At 50.3% G+C, this 20,053-nt stretch overlaps 1 protein-coding gene across 2 annotated transcripts in view; it reads left to right on the top strand.

Moving 5' to 3' along the window:
- The first annotated feature begins 935 nt into the window (after window positions 1-935).
- CAPZB (capping actin protein of muscle Z-line subunit beta) overlaps window positions 936-20,053 on the top strand; it is a 64,079-nt gene continuing 44,961 nt past the window's right edge. Inside the window, exon 1 of one of the 2 annotated variants that reach the window (XM_061602227.1) lies at window positions 936-1,173. In XM_061602227.1, the coding sequence (XP_061458211.1) occupies window positions 1,171-1,173 (3 nt within the window). In that variant the 5' untranslated portion in view covers window positions 936-1,170. The remainder of the gene's footprint in view (window positions 1,174-20,053) is intronic. The other variant, XM_061602228.1, reaches the window with a different exon arrangement.

Raw genomic sequence — 20,053 nt, forward strand, 5'->3', positions numbered from 1 at the left:
GTAGGTGGGCAAGGGGGGCAGGAGGTGCCAGGTGCCACTCTGGGAGGAGGAATCAGAGGATGGGGACAGGCCTGGGTTCTCCGGGGGGGGGGGGAAGAGGGAAAGAGGAAGCAGGGGCTGGTGTGTCAGGGAGGGTCTGGACTGGAGTGAGAAGGGGGAGTGGCCTAGGTGAGGAGGAGGAGCCAGGTGTGGCTCTGAGGGGAGAAACCAGACCCATTTTCAACCATGCAGAGTGGGCTTCCCAGAAGGGTCTGGTTCCAGCTACTGTGGGAAACTGGATGGGGGAACTAGACTGGCTCTTCAGCCTGACCCAGCAGGCGCTTCTCATTTAGCCATGATGGTTTTGGAAGAGAACCTCCACATTCAGGAGCAGTCTATTCCACTGAGTACCACTTGCTAGGGATGGAGCAACTGAGTGTGTGTGTTTGGGGGGCAGAGGTGCCTATTGCATTTAAGCTCTGCTTGATGGTTGCAGATTGGTGCAAGACAGACTCTTTCCACTTAAGGTGAAGGCCCCAACGCTTCAAGCTTCCTTTTAACCACCAGTTGGTTCCTCCCATCCCGCTCCTTCTATGCTTCTTCCTTTCCCCCCTCCTCTAACCACCCAATGGCCTCTCCCTCGTTCTCTTGCTTTTGGGTTCCCTCCCCTCTTTTCCAAAAATGACCTCTCGCACACCTGTGTGTGCGCCCCCTCCCTCCCAAGTCCTTTCAACCCTTGTTTTGAGTTTCTCTCCCCTTTACTCGAATGGTTTCTCCCACACTTACGCGCGTGTCTGTGTTGTGTGTCCACCCCTTCCTCATCTATCCAAATGGTCTCTCCCGCTCCCTTCCCCCGGATATGCGCGCTCTCGCCTCCAGCTCCATACTTGGCGATGGCCAGCGAGCCGCCTTGTGATTGGCTGAGGGAGCCGCCGAAGGCAGCAGCCGTAACAGTAGCAGCGGGCCGCCCCCTCCTTACAGTCCTCGTGCGCACGCGCCCTTCAACCAGTCAGCGCTGACCCGGATGTGCAACTGCTAGGCAACGGCGGAAGTGGCCAAAGGGGGAAAAAAAAGGAAAAAAAGGGAGGAGGGAGGCGGTGGAGGGCTGCGGCCTGGCTCAGAATTTCGGAGAGGCCGGACGGAGGGACTAAAGAGCCGCCGCCTTCGCCACCCCCGCCCCACGGAGCCATCATGGTAAGGAAGCCCCGCCGCTGGCGGCGGCTGCTGGTGTGGGGAGGTGGGAAGCCGCTCTTGTTTCCTGCCAGAGGGTGACTGAGGAGTGTATGGGCCACAGGTGTGGCTCTACGGGGGGTGGTGAGAGAGGAATCGGGAGATGCGGAGAAGGAGCGACCTGTGCTTCCAGTCAGGGCCTGGCTTGGGTCTCTCTCCTGGGGAGGGGCCGTAGGTGGGCAAGGGGGGCAGGAGGAGCCAGGTGCCACTCTGGGAGGAGGAATCAGAGGATGGGGACAGGCCTGGGTTCTCCTGGGGGAGGAAGAGGGAAAGAGGAAGCAGGGGCTGGTGTGTCAGCGAGGGTCTGGACTGGAGTGAGAAGGGGGAGAGGCCTAGGTGAGGAGGAGGAGCCAGGTGTGGCTCTGAGGGGAGAAACCAGAGTACGGGGTTCTCCTGGGGCGGGTAGAGGACCTAGGTGTGGCTGAAGGGGGGTGGGAGGGGAAGAGGAATCGGGGTGGGGAGTGATTTGTGCTTCTTGTCAGGGCCTGGACTGGTGTGGAAAGAGGATTCTGGGTTCTCCTGGGGAGGGAGAGCAGGAGGAGCCAGAGGCCAGGTGTGGCTCGGGGGTGGGAGGAGTCAGGGACTGGGGGGATTAATTGTGCTTCCTGTCAGCATTTGGAGTGGAAATCAGGAGAGGCTGCTTGTGCTTTCTTAGGGGAGGGGGCGTGGATGTGGGATAAAAGCCAGGACCAAGTGTGCTGGGAGGGGGGGAGAAGAAAAGTTATTTGTGCTTCTTTGTATTGGGAGAGGGAGAGGCCTGTGTTCACCTGGGGAGGGGTCACAGGTCAGGGAGAAGGAGGAACCAGAATCAGCCCTGGGGATGTAATCGGGGAGGGGGAAAGTTATATGGCTTTGCTGGGGAAGGACTTGGGGGAGGGAGCCATTAGTGCTTCTGTCAGGGCCTGGAGCTTGGGAAGGGGGGATAGAGAGGCCTGGTTTTTCTTTGGGGAGGGGATGTGGCCGTGTAGGGAGAAAAACCAGGAGCCTCTTGCGGGAAAGCCCAGGCAAGGGGGAAGCCATTCCTGTTTCCTGTCAGGGCCTGGAAAGGGGGGGGATGTCTGGTTTCTTTGGGCAGGGGCTGCAGCTGAGTGGGAAGGTTGTGGGGTGCAGCAAAGAGCCAGGGGGAAGCCTATCAGGGACTTGAATGAGGTGCAGTGATGTCTGAACCTGGGTGTGTGTGACATAGGTGGCTGGGAGGGAGGGGGCTTGGGGGAGAGGTAAGGAGTGGCTCTGGGGAAGGAGCAAGAGATAATTGCAGAGTAACCAAAGCTGCTACAAGTGGAATGGGGTAGAGGAGAGAGAAGGGCTGATGGCTTATTTTGGAAGGGGGAGGAGGAGGAGGAGGATGTGTTGGTCTCCCCAGGGGAAGCTTCTGTTTTCATTTTGCTCCTGTCTTTTGCTACCCCCTCCCCCCAGTCCTAGATGGGGGAGTGTGAGGAAAGCTGAATCCCAGGGGGTTATGGGGTATGCTTAGGATGCAGTGAGTGTCTCCAAAAGAAGTAGGATGAGGGTGGTGAGGGCTGGGAGTTGATTCACTGGTGGGAAAGGAAGGCCTTGGGGTTAATTGTCAAGAGGGGGGGCTCTGTCTTTTCCTCCTTTACTTCTCCCCTTACGTGCTGAAGTGGGTTTGAGATTATGGGAAACTGCTGGTGTGAACGTGGGGAGACGATGTAAGGACAGCTGCCCCAAGTGAGGGGACATGATACGGGAGAGGTTGATGTGGCCTGGGGGTTACTGGTAGGAGGAGAAAAGCCAGGAGGTTGGCTAGAGGGGAATCTCTCTCTTTCCCCCACTGATTTAGGATTGGGGATTATGAGGTGGGTCTGATGTGTGTGTGGATAGCTGTGAAAAGGGGAACCCAAGCTTTTCTCTTCAATCAGTATATTTTTGGCAGGAGAACACAGAGATGGCTGGTTTGGGGGGAGGAGGAGGAGCTCATTGGGGAAGAATAAGGGTGATGAGCCCGAGGAAGGTCTTTCTGAGGCTTCCTAAATATGTATGTGTGTCTGCTGATGAAACTCTCCTGATCCCAGTCTAGTTTGTCAGTGCCTCAGGGCAGGGATTCGACTTTTTTTTTCTGGCTTATTTCCTTTGTATACGCTTTTGGCACTTTGTAAAGAAGAGTGGTGGGAGAAGCTAGACACGTGTGCAGGAAAGCAATCTGGAGGATGGCAGAGGCTGAGTCTGGTAGGGGAGCAGCCCCAAATCACTGGGGTAATGATGAGGGCTGATCTTGGGCTGCGTAGTGCTGGCAAATAGGGGGTTAGTGGTCTTCAGGGTGTTTGAGGAAGTAGCAAAATAAAGGCTTAAAGGGAAGGGTGGGGATTGAGGGGTAGAACTGGTGTAAGTGGAGGAGAGAGGACTATGGGTTGCCATGGATGTGTGTGGGGAAAGCATGAATTATCCAGGGCTGCTTTTACGTGAGAACAGATTGGTTGGTCTCTAGGTAACTGCTTGGAAATGGGAAGGCCCTACATTAGGTCGTTTTTAACAGGTAAGTTTTGGCACTGTGATTATTTGTGTGCCTGGAGACTTTACATCCTGGACACTTGGAAATTCCACTGAGGAGAGCGCTGGCCTGGTGTGGGTGGAGCTGTACTTTGCCTGTGGAAAACGGAAACGTGTTGCTGCTGTCTAAGAAGCCTTTTTGCCATCCCATATCTCAGCTTTGTTGACCTGGCGCCTCCAGATGCCTTGGACTACAACTCCCATGAAGCATGGCTGATGGGAGTTGTAGTCCAAAACATCTGGAGGGTGCCAGGTCGACAAAGCCTACTATCTGCTGCACTCGGTTGAAGGGGTGTTGATAGGAACGGCAAGCAAGCACAGCTATGTCTCATTGAGTCGTAAAGGTGGGGCTCTTCTGCCGTGGCAGTTGCCTTGTGGTTTGGTAGCTGTCGCCATGGCTCGTAGGATGGTGGTAGGAGGACCCCGTACTGTGAAATGCCTTCTGGCACTCAGCGAATGTCATCTCTTTCCTGTTTCAAAGTGAGTTGTCGTGCTGTGCACGGTGTTCTGCACGTTTACTGAAAACCTGAGGTGGTGCTGCAAGCAGAGAGCTTTATATTTGCTTTGTCTGGTGGTACAGGAAGGCACCAGCCCACCCACAGGTACCTATGAGTCACTGGGCAAACAAATCTCTCCAACTACTAACTCATTCTGTATGATGGCTTGCCCTGGGCCATGACCGTAACTGTATGGCTGCCCTAAGAGAGAGTGAAAGGGGCCTCTGTAATTAAGCCACTTGTTATTCTACTGCATGTGAAGTGGCCTTAGACTGAAGCGGACCATAGGCCCATCTAGCCTAGTATTAACTACTCTGACTGGCAACAGCTCTCCAAGGGAGGCTACCCCCATGCCTGCCACATGAAATCCTTTAGCTGTAGATGCCAGAGGTTGAACATGGGAATGTTGGCCTGCAAGGCATAGAGCATCTGCCTTGCATGCAGAAGGTCCCGCTTCAACCGGGCTGGGGAATCTCCCCTGTCTGAAACCTGGGAAAGCTGCTGCCAGTCAGTGTAGGCAATACTGAGCTGCATGGACCAATCGGATGACTCTGTATAAGGTAGCTTCCTATGTTCAAAGCAACAGTTTCCCTCTGAACTCGTGGTATTTGGCTTGTCAGTATAGATGGGAAGGAGGGGGGCAGGAAGGAGCCAGGTCTGCTCAGGGTTGAGTAACCAGTTGTCAAGAATAATAATATTTCAGTTTCTATGTTACTTTTCTCAGATGTTCACAAAAGCAGCACATCCACAGAAATACACTTCCACACACGCTGGGCCCTCGGTTGTGACTAGACCCATTAGTCTGTATTCCTTTGCAGAGCAGACCCATTGACAATTCATGGACCTAGATTTGTCATGTCAATTTCAGTGGGTCTACTCTGAGCAGGCTGTCATTGGATGCAGCCCTCTGTCTGGAAGTGTTAGGTGGAAAGGTAAAGCTTTTGCCATCCTTTGCCATCTTGTACCTGCTGGGTTCAGTTGAAGGGATGTTAGTGCAAGGCACAGGCTGGTTTGCTGTCTGATCGAACTAGCACAGAGTCCTGAATGAATGCGTTTGGCCACACTGACGGACTCAAGGCGCTGCCAAGCTTGTTAGGTTATCTCCAGATAACATGGCTGACATTTAGTATGCGTGTAGTTCACCCTGAGTTGTGTACATAAGAACATAAGAAGAGTCCTGCTAGATCAGAGCAAAAGTCCTGTAGCCCATCATGCTGTTCTCACCGTGGCCAGCCTCAGTGAGGACAGGACATGAGTGCAACACATGATCCCTAGAAACTGAAATTTGGAGGCATGCAGCCTGTATCGCTTGAAGGGGGAGGCTTGAAATATACCACAAAACAGCTGGAACGTGGATACCCCAGGCACCTGGGATTGTCCGGTAATTATGCATTTTAATACCTAATGGTTAAAATTCAGGACGTGACGTTTACCTCATAATGCAGGGCAGTTTTACACAGAATGTTAGGCTGCTGTAAGTTAGTTGCCCTTTCACACACTTGAATCTGCCTTGGGCAGGGGGAAGTTGTTCCAGTATCAGCCAGGAATGTGTGTTTACACTTGCAGAATTTCCAGGTATTGCTTACCCATAACAAAAATGTACATTTGTTTAGTTTCAAGGATGTGAGTCTTCTTTACTGCCATCTAGATATCCAGGAAGACAAAGGATGTGTACACACCGTGTGTTTAAAGCACATGACTTCAAGGAATCCCGGGAGCTGTGGTTTGATGAGGGTGCTGGGAATTGTAGCTGTGAGGGGTTAAGCTACAGTTCCCAGGGTTCTTTGGGGAAGCCATGTGCTTTGCATGTTACATGTGCAGCAGCCACAACCCTGTTGAGGGGGTTGCAACCATTGTAAAGTGTGCTCCACACTGTTAAAGGAAGGTAAAGTGCTGCTCTGGTGCGCTGTTTTGCATAGCTTCAGAATTTCAGAAGGGCATTGGTTTGTCCTGGAAACATATACGTTGCATATACGTAAAAAAAGAAGTAAAGCTCCCTTTTGTGTGAACTGCCTTCCTAATACCTTAAAAGTCTGGGTTCCTTTTCGGAAATGCTGCCTGATGTGGGAGGCTACTTTCTGAACCTGCCTGCCATGCAGGAGGATAGAGGGTTTCCGTGCCGCCTCAGCCAGGTGTGTTTTTATTAAAGGCCTACCCATCATAATGTCTCTTCTGTGCCCTCTGGTTAGTCTGTTTTTGCATCTGGCACTCTGGGAAACGCTGACTTTAGATTGCCCACTTAACTTCTTCTTTGTGTGCAAAGGAAGCCTCAATTAACTCTCTCGCAAAACTGGGTGGTTAGGAAGATTGGTATCGCTTTTATTAAAAGCCCGGTAGGTGGCAAATGCTGTTGCAGATGGCATATTGCCTTATTTTTCTTTTTGTATAGCCCTCTCTGGTATGCTTGTTCTGCTCGACTAACATGTAGCCTCCCCCTTCTCCACCCCCCCTCTTTAAGTCTCGGGCGTGACAGGTACCTGCTTCTGGTATGCGTTTCTAGTCGAAGCAATATGGTACTCACCATCACCCAGCAGTAAAACATAAGCATTACAGTATAATGTGGCACTCTAAAAATAGAGCGCATGGTACTGTACTTGCCTGTAGGAATGTCTCCTTTTGGAGGAGATGGGAGACGGTGGCCAGGCTTCTCTTTTGCTTCTCCTTCTTTCCCCCCACCTGCCCCAACCCCCCCCACTGACTTAGTACCAAAAATGGAGACTCCAAAAATGGAGAGTGAGGAAGTATTTCAAGAAAGAGGCGCCAAGTACCATGGGTGTTCTGTGCTCTTGCAAGCCTGCTCTCTTGACTGCCATATTTATTTACTTTAATTAAAATGTTTGTTATCCCACCTTTCATCAAGATTTTTTTTTAAGGTGGCTAGCACGCAGTGTTTAAGACTGGCCTCCCCCAAAGTTGTGGTGTGTGTATAGTGGTTTGAATGTTGGACTAAGACATGGGCAACCCGGGTTCCAATCCCCATCACACATGGCTGACTGCTGGCTCTGGGGTCATATAGTTCAGGTGTAGGGAATCTTTGGCCCTCTAGATGTTGCTGAACTACAACTCCCATCATCCCCAGCAAGTGTGGCCAATGGCCAGGGATGATGGGAGTTGTAGTTCAGCAGCATCCGGCAGGCCAAAGGGGACAAGGCTTTGTGGAATTTCCCACAGCGAAAAGGCAGGGTGCCCCTTTCTGGTCCCTTACACTGGACTGCTCTGATGTTCCCGTAAATAAAACCTGCCCAGCTCTTGGGTTTACACTGGGATCGATATACTGTCCTTCTTGCACAAAATATAGTGAACTGTCCAAGATGGCAACCAGATACGTTTTGTGTGATCGAAGCTCCCTTCGTCTTTCATCGTACTTGCAAACAGCTGCCTTCATCTCTGACTGAAAAGACAGCATGGCTTAGTGGTGATGTTTATGGGTCACATCACAGAAGACAGACCTGGCATGGTCACTCCTGCTTCAGGAACATTTGGGTTGGGCTATTTTAGGGTGATTTTTATGGGGCTCAATCAATCTATCTTTATTACAGGCAATGGCCAACATAAAAAAAACATAAAATATATAATTGAAAAGTGTCTAGAAGCTTCAATTGGCCCATAATGCACCTGCCAGAGTGTTGGACTGGACAACTCACAGAGTATGTTGTTCCAGGATGGTACCATTTTTGGTATTCACCAGTTTGTTTCTGAGCCCAATTCAAAACATTGGAATCCGCAGGAGGGGAGAATACTCTTGAACTCAAGCCTTGCTTGTGGGCTTCCCTCTGGCCACCATGAGAAGATGCTGGACTAGACGGGCCACTGGCTTGATCCAGCAGACTCTTAGGTTTTCATGGTTTTCATGTTTAATGCCTTAAATTGGGAACAGTGGGCTGGTGTTCCCTCACTCAGACAGAGCTTTGCTGAGGGGTAGAGAGCACCTGCTTTGCATGCACACGGTCCTGGGTTCAGCCTCCAGCATCTCCAAGTAGGCCTGAGAAAGGCCCCCGCCTGAAGCCCTGGGGAGCTACTGCCAGTCAGAGTAGACAATACTGAGTTAGGTGGACCAGTGGTCTGACTTGGCATAGAGCAGCTTTTGTGTCCCTGCAGTCCTTCCTCTTGGAGCTGCAGCAGATGAATATGAGGGCGCGGGCCTCTTCAGTCTTGGCACCACAGTTGCAGAATGCCTTCTTGAAAGAAAGCTCCCTGGCTATTGTTGATGCTCTTCTGTAGCCCTGTTAAAAAAATTTTTTTTTGTAAAGCGTTGGGTGGGAGCCTGGGAGGGTAATGAATTTTGCCTCCCAGTAGATTGTGTTCTTTGTTAATGCACCTTGCTTTACTGCCGGTGTGTGTGGGTCTAATTATTCTACAGTGAAAAGTCCAGTGCCCCTTCACCCCCATTTCGCTTAGCACAGAGCAGGTGTAGGGAACCCTTGGCCTCCAGATGTTGCTGAGCTACAACTCATCATTAACTCAACCCCATCATCCCTGACTGTTGGCCATTCTTTCTAGGGCCGATGGGAGTTGACGTTCAGCAACATCTGGAGGGCCAAAGGCTCCCCATACCTGGTTTAGGGTCTGAGTTGCTTTCCTTGGTTCAGGAGAGCAACCCAAAAAGAAGGCGTTCAAGTGAAGTCCTGTCAAGGGAACTCCTTGCCACAAGTTTAAAAGCAGAGCATTTTAAAAAATTATTTGTTTATATTTGTTTTATTATTGCCTTTATGTCCCACCTTTCCTCCAAGGAGCTCAAGGTGGTGTGCATGTTTCTCCCCCTCTCCATTTTATCCTCACAACAACCCTGTGAGGTAGATTAGGCTAAGAGGCAGTGACTGGCCCAAGGTCACCCCCAGTGAGCTTCATGGCCAAGTGGGGAATTGAACCCTGGTCTCCTAGGTCATAGTCTAACACTCTAACCACTTCGTCACACTGGCTCTCAAACTTGACTGTGGGTTCAGATCCTCTCTTGGCTGTGGATGTTCAAACCACTATTTTACAGCCTACCAGTCTGTGAAATGGGAATGCTTCCCTGGAAGCTAACACGGTGAACTGTGCGTCTGAACTACTGTGAACCCTAGGGAAACTACAAGAACGGCTAGCCTTCTAACCACAAGCATAATTGGTAAATAAGCCCTAAAAGTTCAGAAATGAACTTTTTGGTAAGAAAAAACCAAATCCTGAGGGATGTGGGTGGTGGTTCTAAATACTGAGTCAGTATTCAAAGAGCTGTCGTTACAAAGCATGCGGCCTTTGTACTTTGGGGTGGTCCCTGCTGTTTCCCTCTTAGGAGAGTTGTCCAGCGTTTGAAGAGCGACTTGGGGATATTAAGTAAGTGAGGGACTGCAGCACATAGCCTGGCATTTGGGTGGTGCTGGAGAGTTGCCACTAAATGGTTGATGCTGCAGTGAGCTCCCTGAAACGAGGCACAACTTTTCAGTACTAAGAATAGATCAGTGGCCTCCACACTCTTCTCCTTCAGGGGAATGCCTGCTGCATTGACTTGTTGCTGTCGTAAGTGACCTACCCTGATGATCTGCCACGGAATGCCCTCTGTGTCTTGCTGAAGGATTCTGGGGGCAGGTTCTGCGTACCTCTAGGGAGGCTGAAGTAGCATCCTGGCTCAGGAACATCTGGTTGGCCACTGTGAGAACAGGATGCTGGACAAGGTGGCCCCCTTTTGGCTTGATCCAGCAGCCGGGCTCTCCTGACCTTCTTGCGAGTTTTTATCAATGAGAACTGCGGTGCTTATCAGCTCAGATTTGTTTTTTAAGCGCTCTGCACCAGTGGCTCAGTGTCTGAAGAAGTAAGATGCCTTTTGAATGGAGGAGGCACGTGGTTCTTTAAGGGTGGAAACTTGGGGGTGGGGAGAGTCTAGCAAATGGGAGTTAAGCTCCCAGGCGTCTCTGCATGTTCGCTCGTTGCACGCCCCCTCCAGCGTTAAATGGCGGTTTCTGTGTGGTGGACCCCAGGGTCCTCCACTCTCCTTGTACTTCTCTGTACCTTATGGCATGTTAATGCTTCCCAAGGATGATCAGTCAGAAACCAAACAGTTTGCACTTGGTTTCCTAGTCAACGGGTTAGTGGAGTTCCTCTTTCAAAGTTGGGAGAGGAAGCCAGATGGCCTGCTTTTCTAAAACAAGTCGAATGTGTGTGAATGAATTAAGAACCGTCTTGCTCAGTTAGGCTATGTGCAGCAGACCCGGGGGGTTCTTTTTTGAGGTATTAGAGGTGCTCCCTTGACTAAATGGAACCTCCATGTTTAGGTGCAGTATGGCTGTATTGTTTCTCAGTGGCAAGGGAAAGGTGGCACTTTAACCCATTCTCATTTACACACCTTATTATACGTCCATTCTCGGGGCTGAGGCCTGCTGTTTCCAATAGGCTCAGGGACGGAGTCCTGGCTCAAGTTAAGAGCTACTGCTCATAGATCTTTTGCTACAGGATTCAGAACCTCAGCAACCCTCTGAAATAGCCTCCCAGTTCCTGTTCCATGGCAAACATTTCTAACCTGGCTATCCAGCCCCATACTTTCCCATTGCTGTTTAGAAATGGCCAGTGAGTAACTTTTAAAGGTGGTGTAAATAAAACCTCCTTGATATTTTCTCTAGGGTATCCGCTGCCCGTTCCCCGCCCCTCCTCCTTACACAGATTGTGTTTCTGGGTTTGAAACTGATCTCCAGCTACCTGCCTTTCCTGGCCTTATTTTTTGCATTGGCGCATACCAGAAATAGAAAAGTATCTGGAAGGGCCGATGTCTGTGGCTTTGTGCTCGGCGCTCTCTCGCTGCATCTCCGTGCCGTGGGCGTCGGAAATATAACCCGGGCTTTGGAGGGGTGGGGGAGTTGAGAAAAGCAAGACGTAAATGGGACTGTGGGAGCAAATGCCAGGCCAGCTTGCCTGGTTGTAGTAATAAGGCTTTTGGCCGGCTTGGAAGCGTCTTCTCTTAATGCGATGATGCCAGGTTGCCGCTGGCTGTAAGAGGATGCTTAGAGATTAAGCCTGCCGGCAGTTGGCATCTTGGCAGTCTCCCCCTCCCTACTTCCCCTTCAGCTGCTGGCATTCTGGGGCACCTGTTGGCACACCCTTGGTCCAAATCAGGCCTGTGGTATCTTTCTGCCTCCAAGCACCCCTCTGAGAAGTGGAGGCTGGTCCATCAGGGCGAACAGGGCGCTTGCCCCACCAGCCTCAGCCCCCACCAGCCTTCCTTCTTTCTTGCAGCCAGTCAGAGGGTGGCTCTGCCTCTCATTGGCCCTGGTCCTGCCTGACATTGGCTCTGGCTCCGCCCACTGTTGGCCTCCCTGCTTTCCGCCCTACCAGTCCCCACTGGGCACCAGCTGCCACTGTCTCTGTGCTCCTGCCTGTCCCCTGGCCTTTCTTTCATGCGTGCTCTCACTGGCTCTCCTTCCTCCCGTTCAGATGAGCAGACGGCTAGCTGCCGATGGCTATGAGAAAGGCTGGGCCTTGCTTCACAGTGGACAGGCCATAGCTCAGCAGCAGGTGCCTGCTTTGCGTGCAGATAGTCCCAGGTTCAATCTCCAACAGCATCTCCAGGTAGTGCTTTGAATGTGCCTTGCCTGAAACCCTGCCAGTCAGTGTAGGCAGTACTGAGCTGGATGCACCCAAGGGCCTGACTCTGTACAAGGCAGCTCCTATGTCCCTTTATTCAGAGCCATGGAATCTCCCTGTACTTTAACAGGGAGGGCCACAGCTCAGTGGCAGAGCAACTGCTTTGGATGCAGAAGGTCCCAGGTTTGGTCCTTGGCGACATCTCCAGTTAGGGGAGGGAAAGACTCCCTGCGTGAAACCCGGGAGAACTGCTGCCGGTCAGTGTGGACAATACTGAGGCAGATGGACCCTTTGTCTGACTCGGTGCAAGGCAGCTGCCGATGTTTGCAGTGCAGAAATGTCCCTTGGGGTTCGGGGCTGCCTCCTTGGCTTCAGTGCTGTTGTGTATAACGCCCTGCGATAAATGTCTTGGCAACTTCCCAGGAACATGCTTTGTTTCAGAGTAGTGTTCTTTTTCTTCTTCATTCTCTCTCTCCTCCTCCGCCCCAACCTCTGTGCTTTGTTTTGCTTGCTTGCTTGCATGCCAGCAGAAGATTTTATCAGCACCCCAGATGTAGATCTGTAAAATGCCAGGTGGATGAGGAAAGAGGCACAGAGGTTTGCTTCTACATTTCTTTAAGGGGGGGAAGTGTGTGTGTGTGTGTGGGGAGGAAGGTTTCCGGCATAGCCTGCAGATGATATGTGGGGTAGGTGCCAACCAAGAACCCCGGAGGGTCTGTCGCCACCCTGTGTTGGAAGAGAAGCACACAGGGTCCCAAACTCCTGCAGTGGGATTCAGAAATTTGGTTTTGTGTGCGTTGGCATGGACTTTGTCCTCAAGCCGAATAAGCTTCCGGCCATTTTGGCGCAGGCGACTCAGTTCACGCAGCACTCTTTGGGCAGGCGCACACCATGCGTTAGAAGCACATCCCACCCGCATGCCAAGCCATACGACTTCCCCCAAAGAATCCTGGGTGCTGTAGCTTGAGGGTGCTGGGGATTTGTAGCTCTGTGAGGGGGAAACCACAGTTCCCAGAATTCTTTGGGGGGGAGGTCACCTGCTTTAAACATGGGTTGGATGTGCTTTAGATGCAAGGTATGGATCTGCCCTTTTTTCATGGAAGTTCCTCTGTTGCCACAAACCAGGACCTGAAAAGCACATGCAAGAAGTCTTTGTGTGTGTGTGTATGCAAACCTCTTTTGATGTAGCAGCATCAAATGCGCAGGAGCTGCATGGCGGCCTCTGCTTGTCGCTTTAGACGTGCAAATAGGTGTGAGAAAGAAGGGGCTGGCGTGATGGCAGCTGTAGTCACAATGGCACCGAAGCCTGTCTTACCAGCCTTGCCGGCATGTACACGGATGTTACTAGTTCCAAGGGTATGAATGTGAGACGAGTCCTCTTGTATCGGGCCAACGGCCTCTCTAGTCCAGCGTCCTGCTCTCACAGTGGCCAACCAGATGCCCCAATGGGAAGCCCACAAGCAGGACCTGAGCGCAAGAGCAACTCTCCTCTCCTGCAGTTTCCAGCATACTGCCTCCAACTGTGGACGCAGAGCATAGCCACTGTGGCTAGTAGCCATTGATAGCATTTTCCTCCATGAATGTGTTTAAAACCTCTTTTAAAGCCATCCAAGTTGCCGGCCATCACTGCCTCTTGTGGCAGTGAATTCCATAGCTTAACCATACGCTGTCCTTTCTTTGGTCTGTCCTGAATCTTCCAACATTGATCTTCACTGGATGCACCTGAGTTCTAGTGTTATGAGAGAGGGAAAAAAACTCTTCTCTCTCCACTTTCTCCACCTATGCATAATTTTATGCACCTCTATCATGTCTCTTTTTCCTCCTTTTTTCTCTCTAAACTAATGTCCCAAATGTTTGTAACCTTTCCTCGTAGGGGACTTGCTCCATCCCCTTGATCAGTTTGCTTGCCCTTTGTAGAAATGTCCTTTTTGAGGTGAGGTGACCAGGACTGTGCATGCAAGGAAAAAGGGATGGGGAGGGAAGAGGAAAACAAGCTGAGCCAGGCACCGATTCTTGAAGTGACACCGTTATTCTTAGGAAGGGGAGCTGAGCCAATAGAGTATACCCTGCTGTCTTAATTCCTCCCCCAAATCCTGACAATGACGTCCTGTGCTGGTTTGATGTGGATGTTAGTTAAAAAGGGGGACGAAATGGAGCCCCGCAGCTTTCCGTATCACAGGCGAGCAGCAACAGCCCTCCTGCCCCCACCTTTTGGAATCTGTTTGCCAGGTAGAAATGGAGCCCCTGAAGCACCTGGGACAGTGCCAGCTTCCACCTGGGCAGGTGGTGCACAAGTCGACCATGTCCAGTGGGATTGAAATTAATGTGAAGATCCTGATTCTGTGTGAATGTCTAATGTGAGCTAGTCTTTCTTTCTAGCACTCCTTCTCCAAGAACAATCTCCATGTTTTAAAAAAATAAAAGGACTCAACATTTGGAAAACAAATTTACAGGGAAACTTTGCAAAGGTAATCGCATTTCTTGCAAAGACGTCCGTTCTGGCAGGTGGAAGTTCTGACTGCAGAGCTTCCCACTCTCAGCAGCGTGGGGGTTTGTTCAGGGGGCTGGGCGGGAAGGGAGCTGAGGCCTGCCTGCTGGGGCAGGCTGAGCGAGCTAACGTCTCTGGGTGGCCCTTAGTACTACTTACGGGCATCGTCGTAAATCTTCCATGAGCTTTGTAAGGAAGGCAGGTCAGCCAACCCGAGGGAGTATTAGCTTCCTCTGCCATGAGACTTAAAGGAAATGAGGGGAGGCATCCGTATTTTCATTTTAGCCACAAATCAAAATTCTCCTGTGCTGTTTTGTACTGCTGCTCTTTTAGCGGGTGGGGAGTTCTTACGCAAATCCCTACAGACTTAAGTCCCAGGGCAGAGGATTTCTCTGCAAAATGATGTGGAGTGCCTTGATCTCCAGGTCTTGGGCCTCAATGGATGCCTGCATGGAAATTGTGTGCGTCTACCTTCTGGTAAGATCCTCCGTGGCGCAGAGCGGTAAGCGGCGGCAACGCAGCCGAAGCTCTGCTCATGGCCGGAGTTCGATTCCAACGGAAGGAGGAAGTCGAATCTCCGGTAAAAGGGGTCGAGGTCCACTCAGCCTTCCATCCATCCGTGGTCGGTAAAATGAGTACCCGGCATACGCTGGGGGGTAAAGGAAGGCCGGGGAAGAAACTGGCAATCCCACCCCATATATACGGTCTGCCTAGTCAACGTCGCAAGACGTCACCCTAAGAGTCAGAAACGACTCGCACTACAAGTGTGGGGACACCTTTACCTTTACTTTACCTTCTGGTGCCATAATGATACACATCCAGATGCCCTCACTTACGCAACATGCTGGTTACAGCCTGATACTTTTGCTACTTATGGACCACCTATTAACCATCACAGTGAGGGATAGAAACTTGATTTGAAAGCTGAGATTCTTAAGAAGGTGAATTTGGGGCTAGATGGACTAGATGTTCTGACTCAGCATAAGGTATCTCCCTGTGTGCCTACTGTGAGTAGGACTTAGTTTGATGCAGCCCTTTGTGGTCCAGCAGAATCCCACACAATACTAATGACCAAGAAATGGTTATTGCTAGTCAGTTAAGAATGCCATCAGTAGATAAGCATGGATGCCCCGAATGAGTATAAACGGGAAGTTGAATATGTTTTTTGCCTTCTGTCTAGGGTTCCTGTTTTAGCCAGAAGCATTCTCCACCCCCAGACAGCACCAGTAACTTTCAGAGCAAAATGTTAGCATTTTATTAGAACATCTATGTCCTTGGAATACACAGGAAGCTGGTGTGGGGGCGGGGTGTGTGTGTGAAGTGAAAGAGCCAGACGACCTAGGAACTTGGAAGGTAAGAGGCAGAGAGAAATAGTTGTTGGTTCCTTGGCTGCATTTGGGTTCTCTTCCTCAAAGAACAAAAGTGTTTGATCGACACAAAGGAAGTTAAAATAGTGTGTTGAGAATGAATGATAAAAAACACACCAAAAAGACAAACCTGCATGCACTTTGCACTTTATAGCAACTGCATTTTTGCAGAAGTCAGGATATTTTAGCAGCCTTTAAAGATGGAAGAAAGAGAGGAAATGGCAGCAACGCACAGGCTGGGGCAGCACATAGAAAAAAGCCCAATGTGACACGTGGAGTGTGTGGGCCACAATTCTACAGAAGTAATAAAACAAAACAGCCCCAAATTTGCCTTCATATCTCAACTTTCAAATCAACGTGCTATCCCCGTTGTTACGTTACGTTATGTTAGTTTATTTCTGTGCCGCCTTTTGGCCAAAAAGGCCCTCAAGGCGGCTCACAAAAAGTAAACTCAAATAAAAAATACACATCAGAAAAGAACAATACAGTTTACAAAAAATTAAATAAAAATATTAATATTGTTAAAAAAGCAACAGCAACATCTTTCAATAACAATACAGTAAGGAATGTCATCTTGTCTCAGGCGCAATGCTGCTTAATGGAGTTAGTTTGTATGTTCAGCTCCGAGTCACCCAGAGATGTCCATGTATGTGTGGAACAGCCTCGTGTGCCGTTGCCGGATCTCTTTGCAGGCGTGTCGCTCCTCTTGAGTGGCAGTGCATGCCCGAAGCAGCGATAACAGAGAAAGCAAGAGAAGCGCCAGGCGTCTCCGCCTGAGCTCAGCAGCGCCGAGGCATCACCAGCACCCAGCTGTATTCGGAGGAGGAGGGTGGAGCCTATCAGTCCCAGCCATAGTGGCGTAGAAGCAGCAATGAGTACTGGCGGCAGCCGCTGCCGCTTCTCTGTGCGCCTGCACAATTAACCCATTGTGCTGGTTAATAGGCAGTGACAAGTATGTCCACCCAAGTAGGCCTCCATACGGCAGTTCATCATAAACACACAACGTAGCTGCCTTATACTGAGTTGGACCATTGGTCCATCTATATCAGTGTTGTCTACACTGACTGGCAGCGGCTTCCTGGGATTTCAGGCAGGGGACATTTCCCGGCCGTAACTGGAGATGCTGGGGATTGAACCTGGGACCTTCTAGATGCTCTTCCACTGAACCACGGCCCTTCTCTTAAGCCACAGGAAGCCTCCTCATACTGAGTTGGACCGTTGGTTCATCCAGCTCAGTATTGTCTACACTGACTGGCAGAGGCTCTCTAGGGTTTTAGGAGGGGTCTATTTCAGCCCTATCAGGAGATTCCACTGGGGACTAACTGCCTGCAAAGCAGACAGTGCAAACACTGTAATCCACGCAACCAAGTCACAATCTGCTACATTTTTTATTGTGTATTTTTTTATATATGTGTGCAAGTCTATGGTAGCCTCCCTGAGTGCCCTACTGTAGGGTAGAAGGGTGAGATAGAAATATTTTAAATAAATAAAATAAAATACATGGTTATCAATGTGAGCTTGGTGCCATCTTGCTGCTGGGAAGGCCTAGGAAGCCACTTCCTTGGTTTCATTTTGCCAGTAAGTATTTTGATGACTTGTTGGCTGGACTAAGTTACACATCCCATAAGTAACTGCTGGGGCCTGTGTGGGTGTGTGTGCGGGCCAGAGACGTGTTTGGGAAATGGCCCTGCCTAAAGCATAATTATTAGCCAAACAACTCAGTAAAATGGGAGCAGAACCGGGGGGAGGGGGGCAAAGCTGCAATTCTTCCACTTTCAGCTAATGGATGTCCCTACTCCTGACGCCATGGTTATTGGGTAATGGATCCTTCCCCCCCTTTCCCAGTAAAGTTTATAGTCCGTGGGTCTCCTTGGCTCTGGATAAAAGCGGCCAAATTACACAGTTACGGTTAATGACAAGTTGTACAAATAATCAACATCCCTTCTATTATGCAGAAGATAAACATAAACATAGCTGCAGAAGCCACTGAGTCAAGAAGAATGTCTTTCTCCTAAGCTTATGCCTGTTGTTTGCTGAGCATGCAGCATAAAATCCTGGTCCACTTTCCTGGATGGGGTTGTGGGAGAATCTGGGGAGAGTGGTTTTGTTTTGGTCAGTGGAGTTAGTAAGCTAGCATGGGAAATGTCAACCACCTTGTGTGGCCAGGCTGGCAGAAAAGGCAGTCCACCTCTTGAGAGCACCCTGAAGAATCCTGAGATGGCGCTGATGTGAACAAAAGGGATAAGCAGTGTTTGTTGAACTTCTTACATTTTTATCCCAGCCTTCCAGTTGGGTTCGACGACAACTCCCACCAGCCCCAGCGAGCACAGGGATCGTGGTTCGTTATGCGCCAAAAGATACCATGATTGTTAAGATGAGAACCTTGGCTTTGCATAGTGGTTTTGTTTCGGAGCGAAAGAAACCACAAACCCCAGTTTGGATGGAAGGCTAATCCAGGGATTGTGGTTTGTTTGTCCTGCGACACAGAATCCATGAGTGTATTCACGAAAACCATTAACTATGGTTTGCCATTACATGTGAATGCTATCACTGTGTGCTGTCTATGTGCAAGTGTAAGTGTTCAGTAAAAGTCATGTTGAGATATCCCAGAAGAGTTCTGTGCTCTTCTTTCCAGAGAGAAGGGTGTGCGTTGCTCTGAGAAAATGCAAAGGGCACTAAATCACTTTTTTCTGGCTTTGAAGATTGCTCGTTAGCAGTTATTTTCAGTCCCTTGCAGCCTCCTCCTTCTCTAGATCTGACTCCTTTTGTGATCTTTCCTTCATGCCTCCTGGGAGGTTCTGTGAAACTCAGAAGCTTGCATGCTTCCTTGGCAAGCTAACTCGATCCAAAGATTAAAAGTGCTGTTTCACTTTATGTTGGCAGTGGCTTTAGACAGCAAGCTTTTCTGCTGCGAGTATGTCCTTGAAGTCTTTCTTGCCTTTTAAAAATAATAACAATAGGAATAATAATATGTGGGAGCAAACTTAACACAGATGAAACCTTGCATTTTGCAGTCTTGTAAGATCCATGAGAAAAGGAGGAGGAATGTATTGGGGGTGGGAACGAAGCAGACGCTGAAGTGAAGATCACAAGAAGCAAAAGCGTCTTTGCAGGAGACTTATTAAGAGAGCTTTAACTTGGCTACGATTTGCAGTTAACTCCCAGGCTCTTCGATCTCTCAATCCTGGAGTGACTAGAATTGTAAAAAAAAAAAAAGGGGGGGGGGAAGTACATTTAGAACTCCCCCCCCTGCACTCCTTGCTCCTTCACAGGAGTCTGTTTCTGGAGTGAAGGTGCAAGTGATGGGAAGACTGCCCACGTGCGCTGAAACCCCAACGCCTTGTAGGTCTTGGTTCACTCAGCAGCCCACACTGGGATTGGTATGCGAGGCCCTGCTGTTGCCTTCTCTGTGCAAAAGGTGGTCGTCTTGTTTCTCTGCCCTTCCCTCTGGGGCAAGTGGAACTGCCCTGACAAGGGGTAAGGTGTTGGGTTGCACAGGCGTACATCCAGTTCAGTTTCCACTGGTGGGTGGGGGTGTGCTGAGAAGTTCTGCGTGCGCCGGTGGGGAGGTCAAAATTCTATCTGGAAGCAATCCAGAGTCACAAATAGTCAGGGCAGTTTTGCAGTTGGAAGAGAGTTTGCTTCACCCCCCCCCTTTCAGGCCTTCAGTGTGCCACAAATGATCAGTGATGTGTAGTCATGAGGGCTAGTAACTTTGGAGACTCATTCCAAGGCTGAGGAAATCCAATTTTTGTGACGAGAAACTGATTAGTGTAGAAACAATGTGAGTCTGCATAGTTTTGCAGGAGTTGCATATCTTCTCTGCTTTTGCTAGTTATGGAGAATGGCACAGAGGTTCATGAAGCATAGCTTCCGGACAGCCTTCTCATCGCCCCTGACCCATTGGCTGTCCTGTCTGGGGCTGATGGGAGTTGGAGTCCAGCAACCTCTGGAGGCCACCCGCACCCAGGGCTAGAAACCTGAAATCTGCAGCTTTCAGGAGGAATGTCCCTGCGTGACAAAGCAGTTCCCTTCCCTGGTGGGTCCCCCATCAAATGGATGACGGGTGGCAAGTCTTGGAAAGATCTCTCTCTGCCTCTGCCCGAGATCTTGGGAGAGCTGTTGCCAGCCAAGGTTGGGACGCTCAGGACTCTGTCCGAAGACCCTTCCCTCTTGGCGGCACACAGATGTGTTGTGGCCTTAGGCTGCCGTCCTTGAGATTAACTCCCCTGTGACCCAGCCCCATAGCGACGCGCCGTAAATCTTAATGGGGATGTGTAACATCTCTCCCTTTTTTCTTCTCCAAAGCCTGACTCATAGGAAAGCGCTGAAGGAAGCAGCCGGTGAGCTTTACTGTCCCTTCTTCCCCCGGTTCCATTCCTATTAAGCGGATCCAGCTGGCATCGCTGTGGGCGAGCCGTTTCCTCCCAGCG

This window comes from Rhineura floridana, chromosome 18, assembly GCF_030035675.1.
Source record: "Rhineura floridana isolate rRhiFlo1 chromosome 18, rRhiFlo1.hap2, whole genome shotgun sequence".
Taxonomy (NCBI): Eukaryota; Metazoa; Chordata; class Lepidosauria; order Squamata; family Rhineuridae; genus Rhineura; species Rhineura floridana.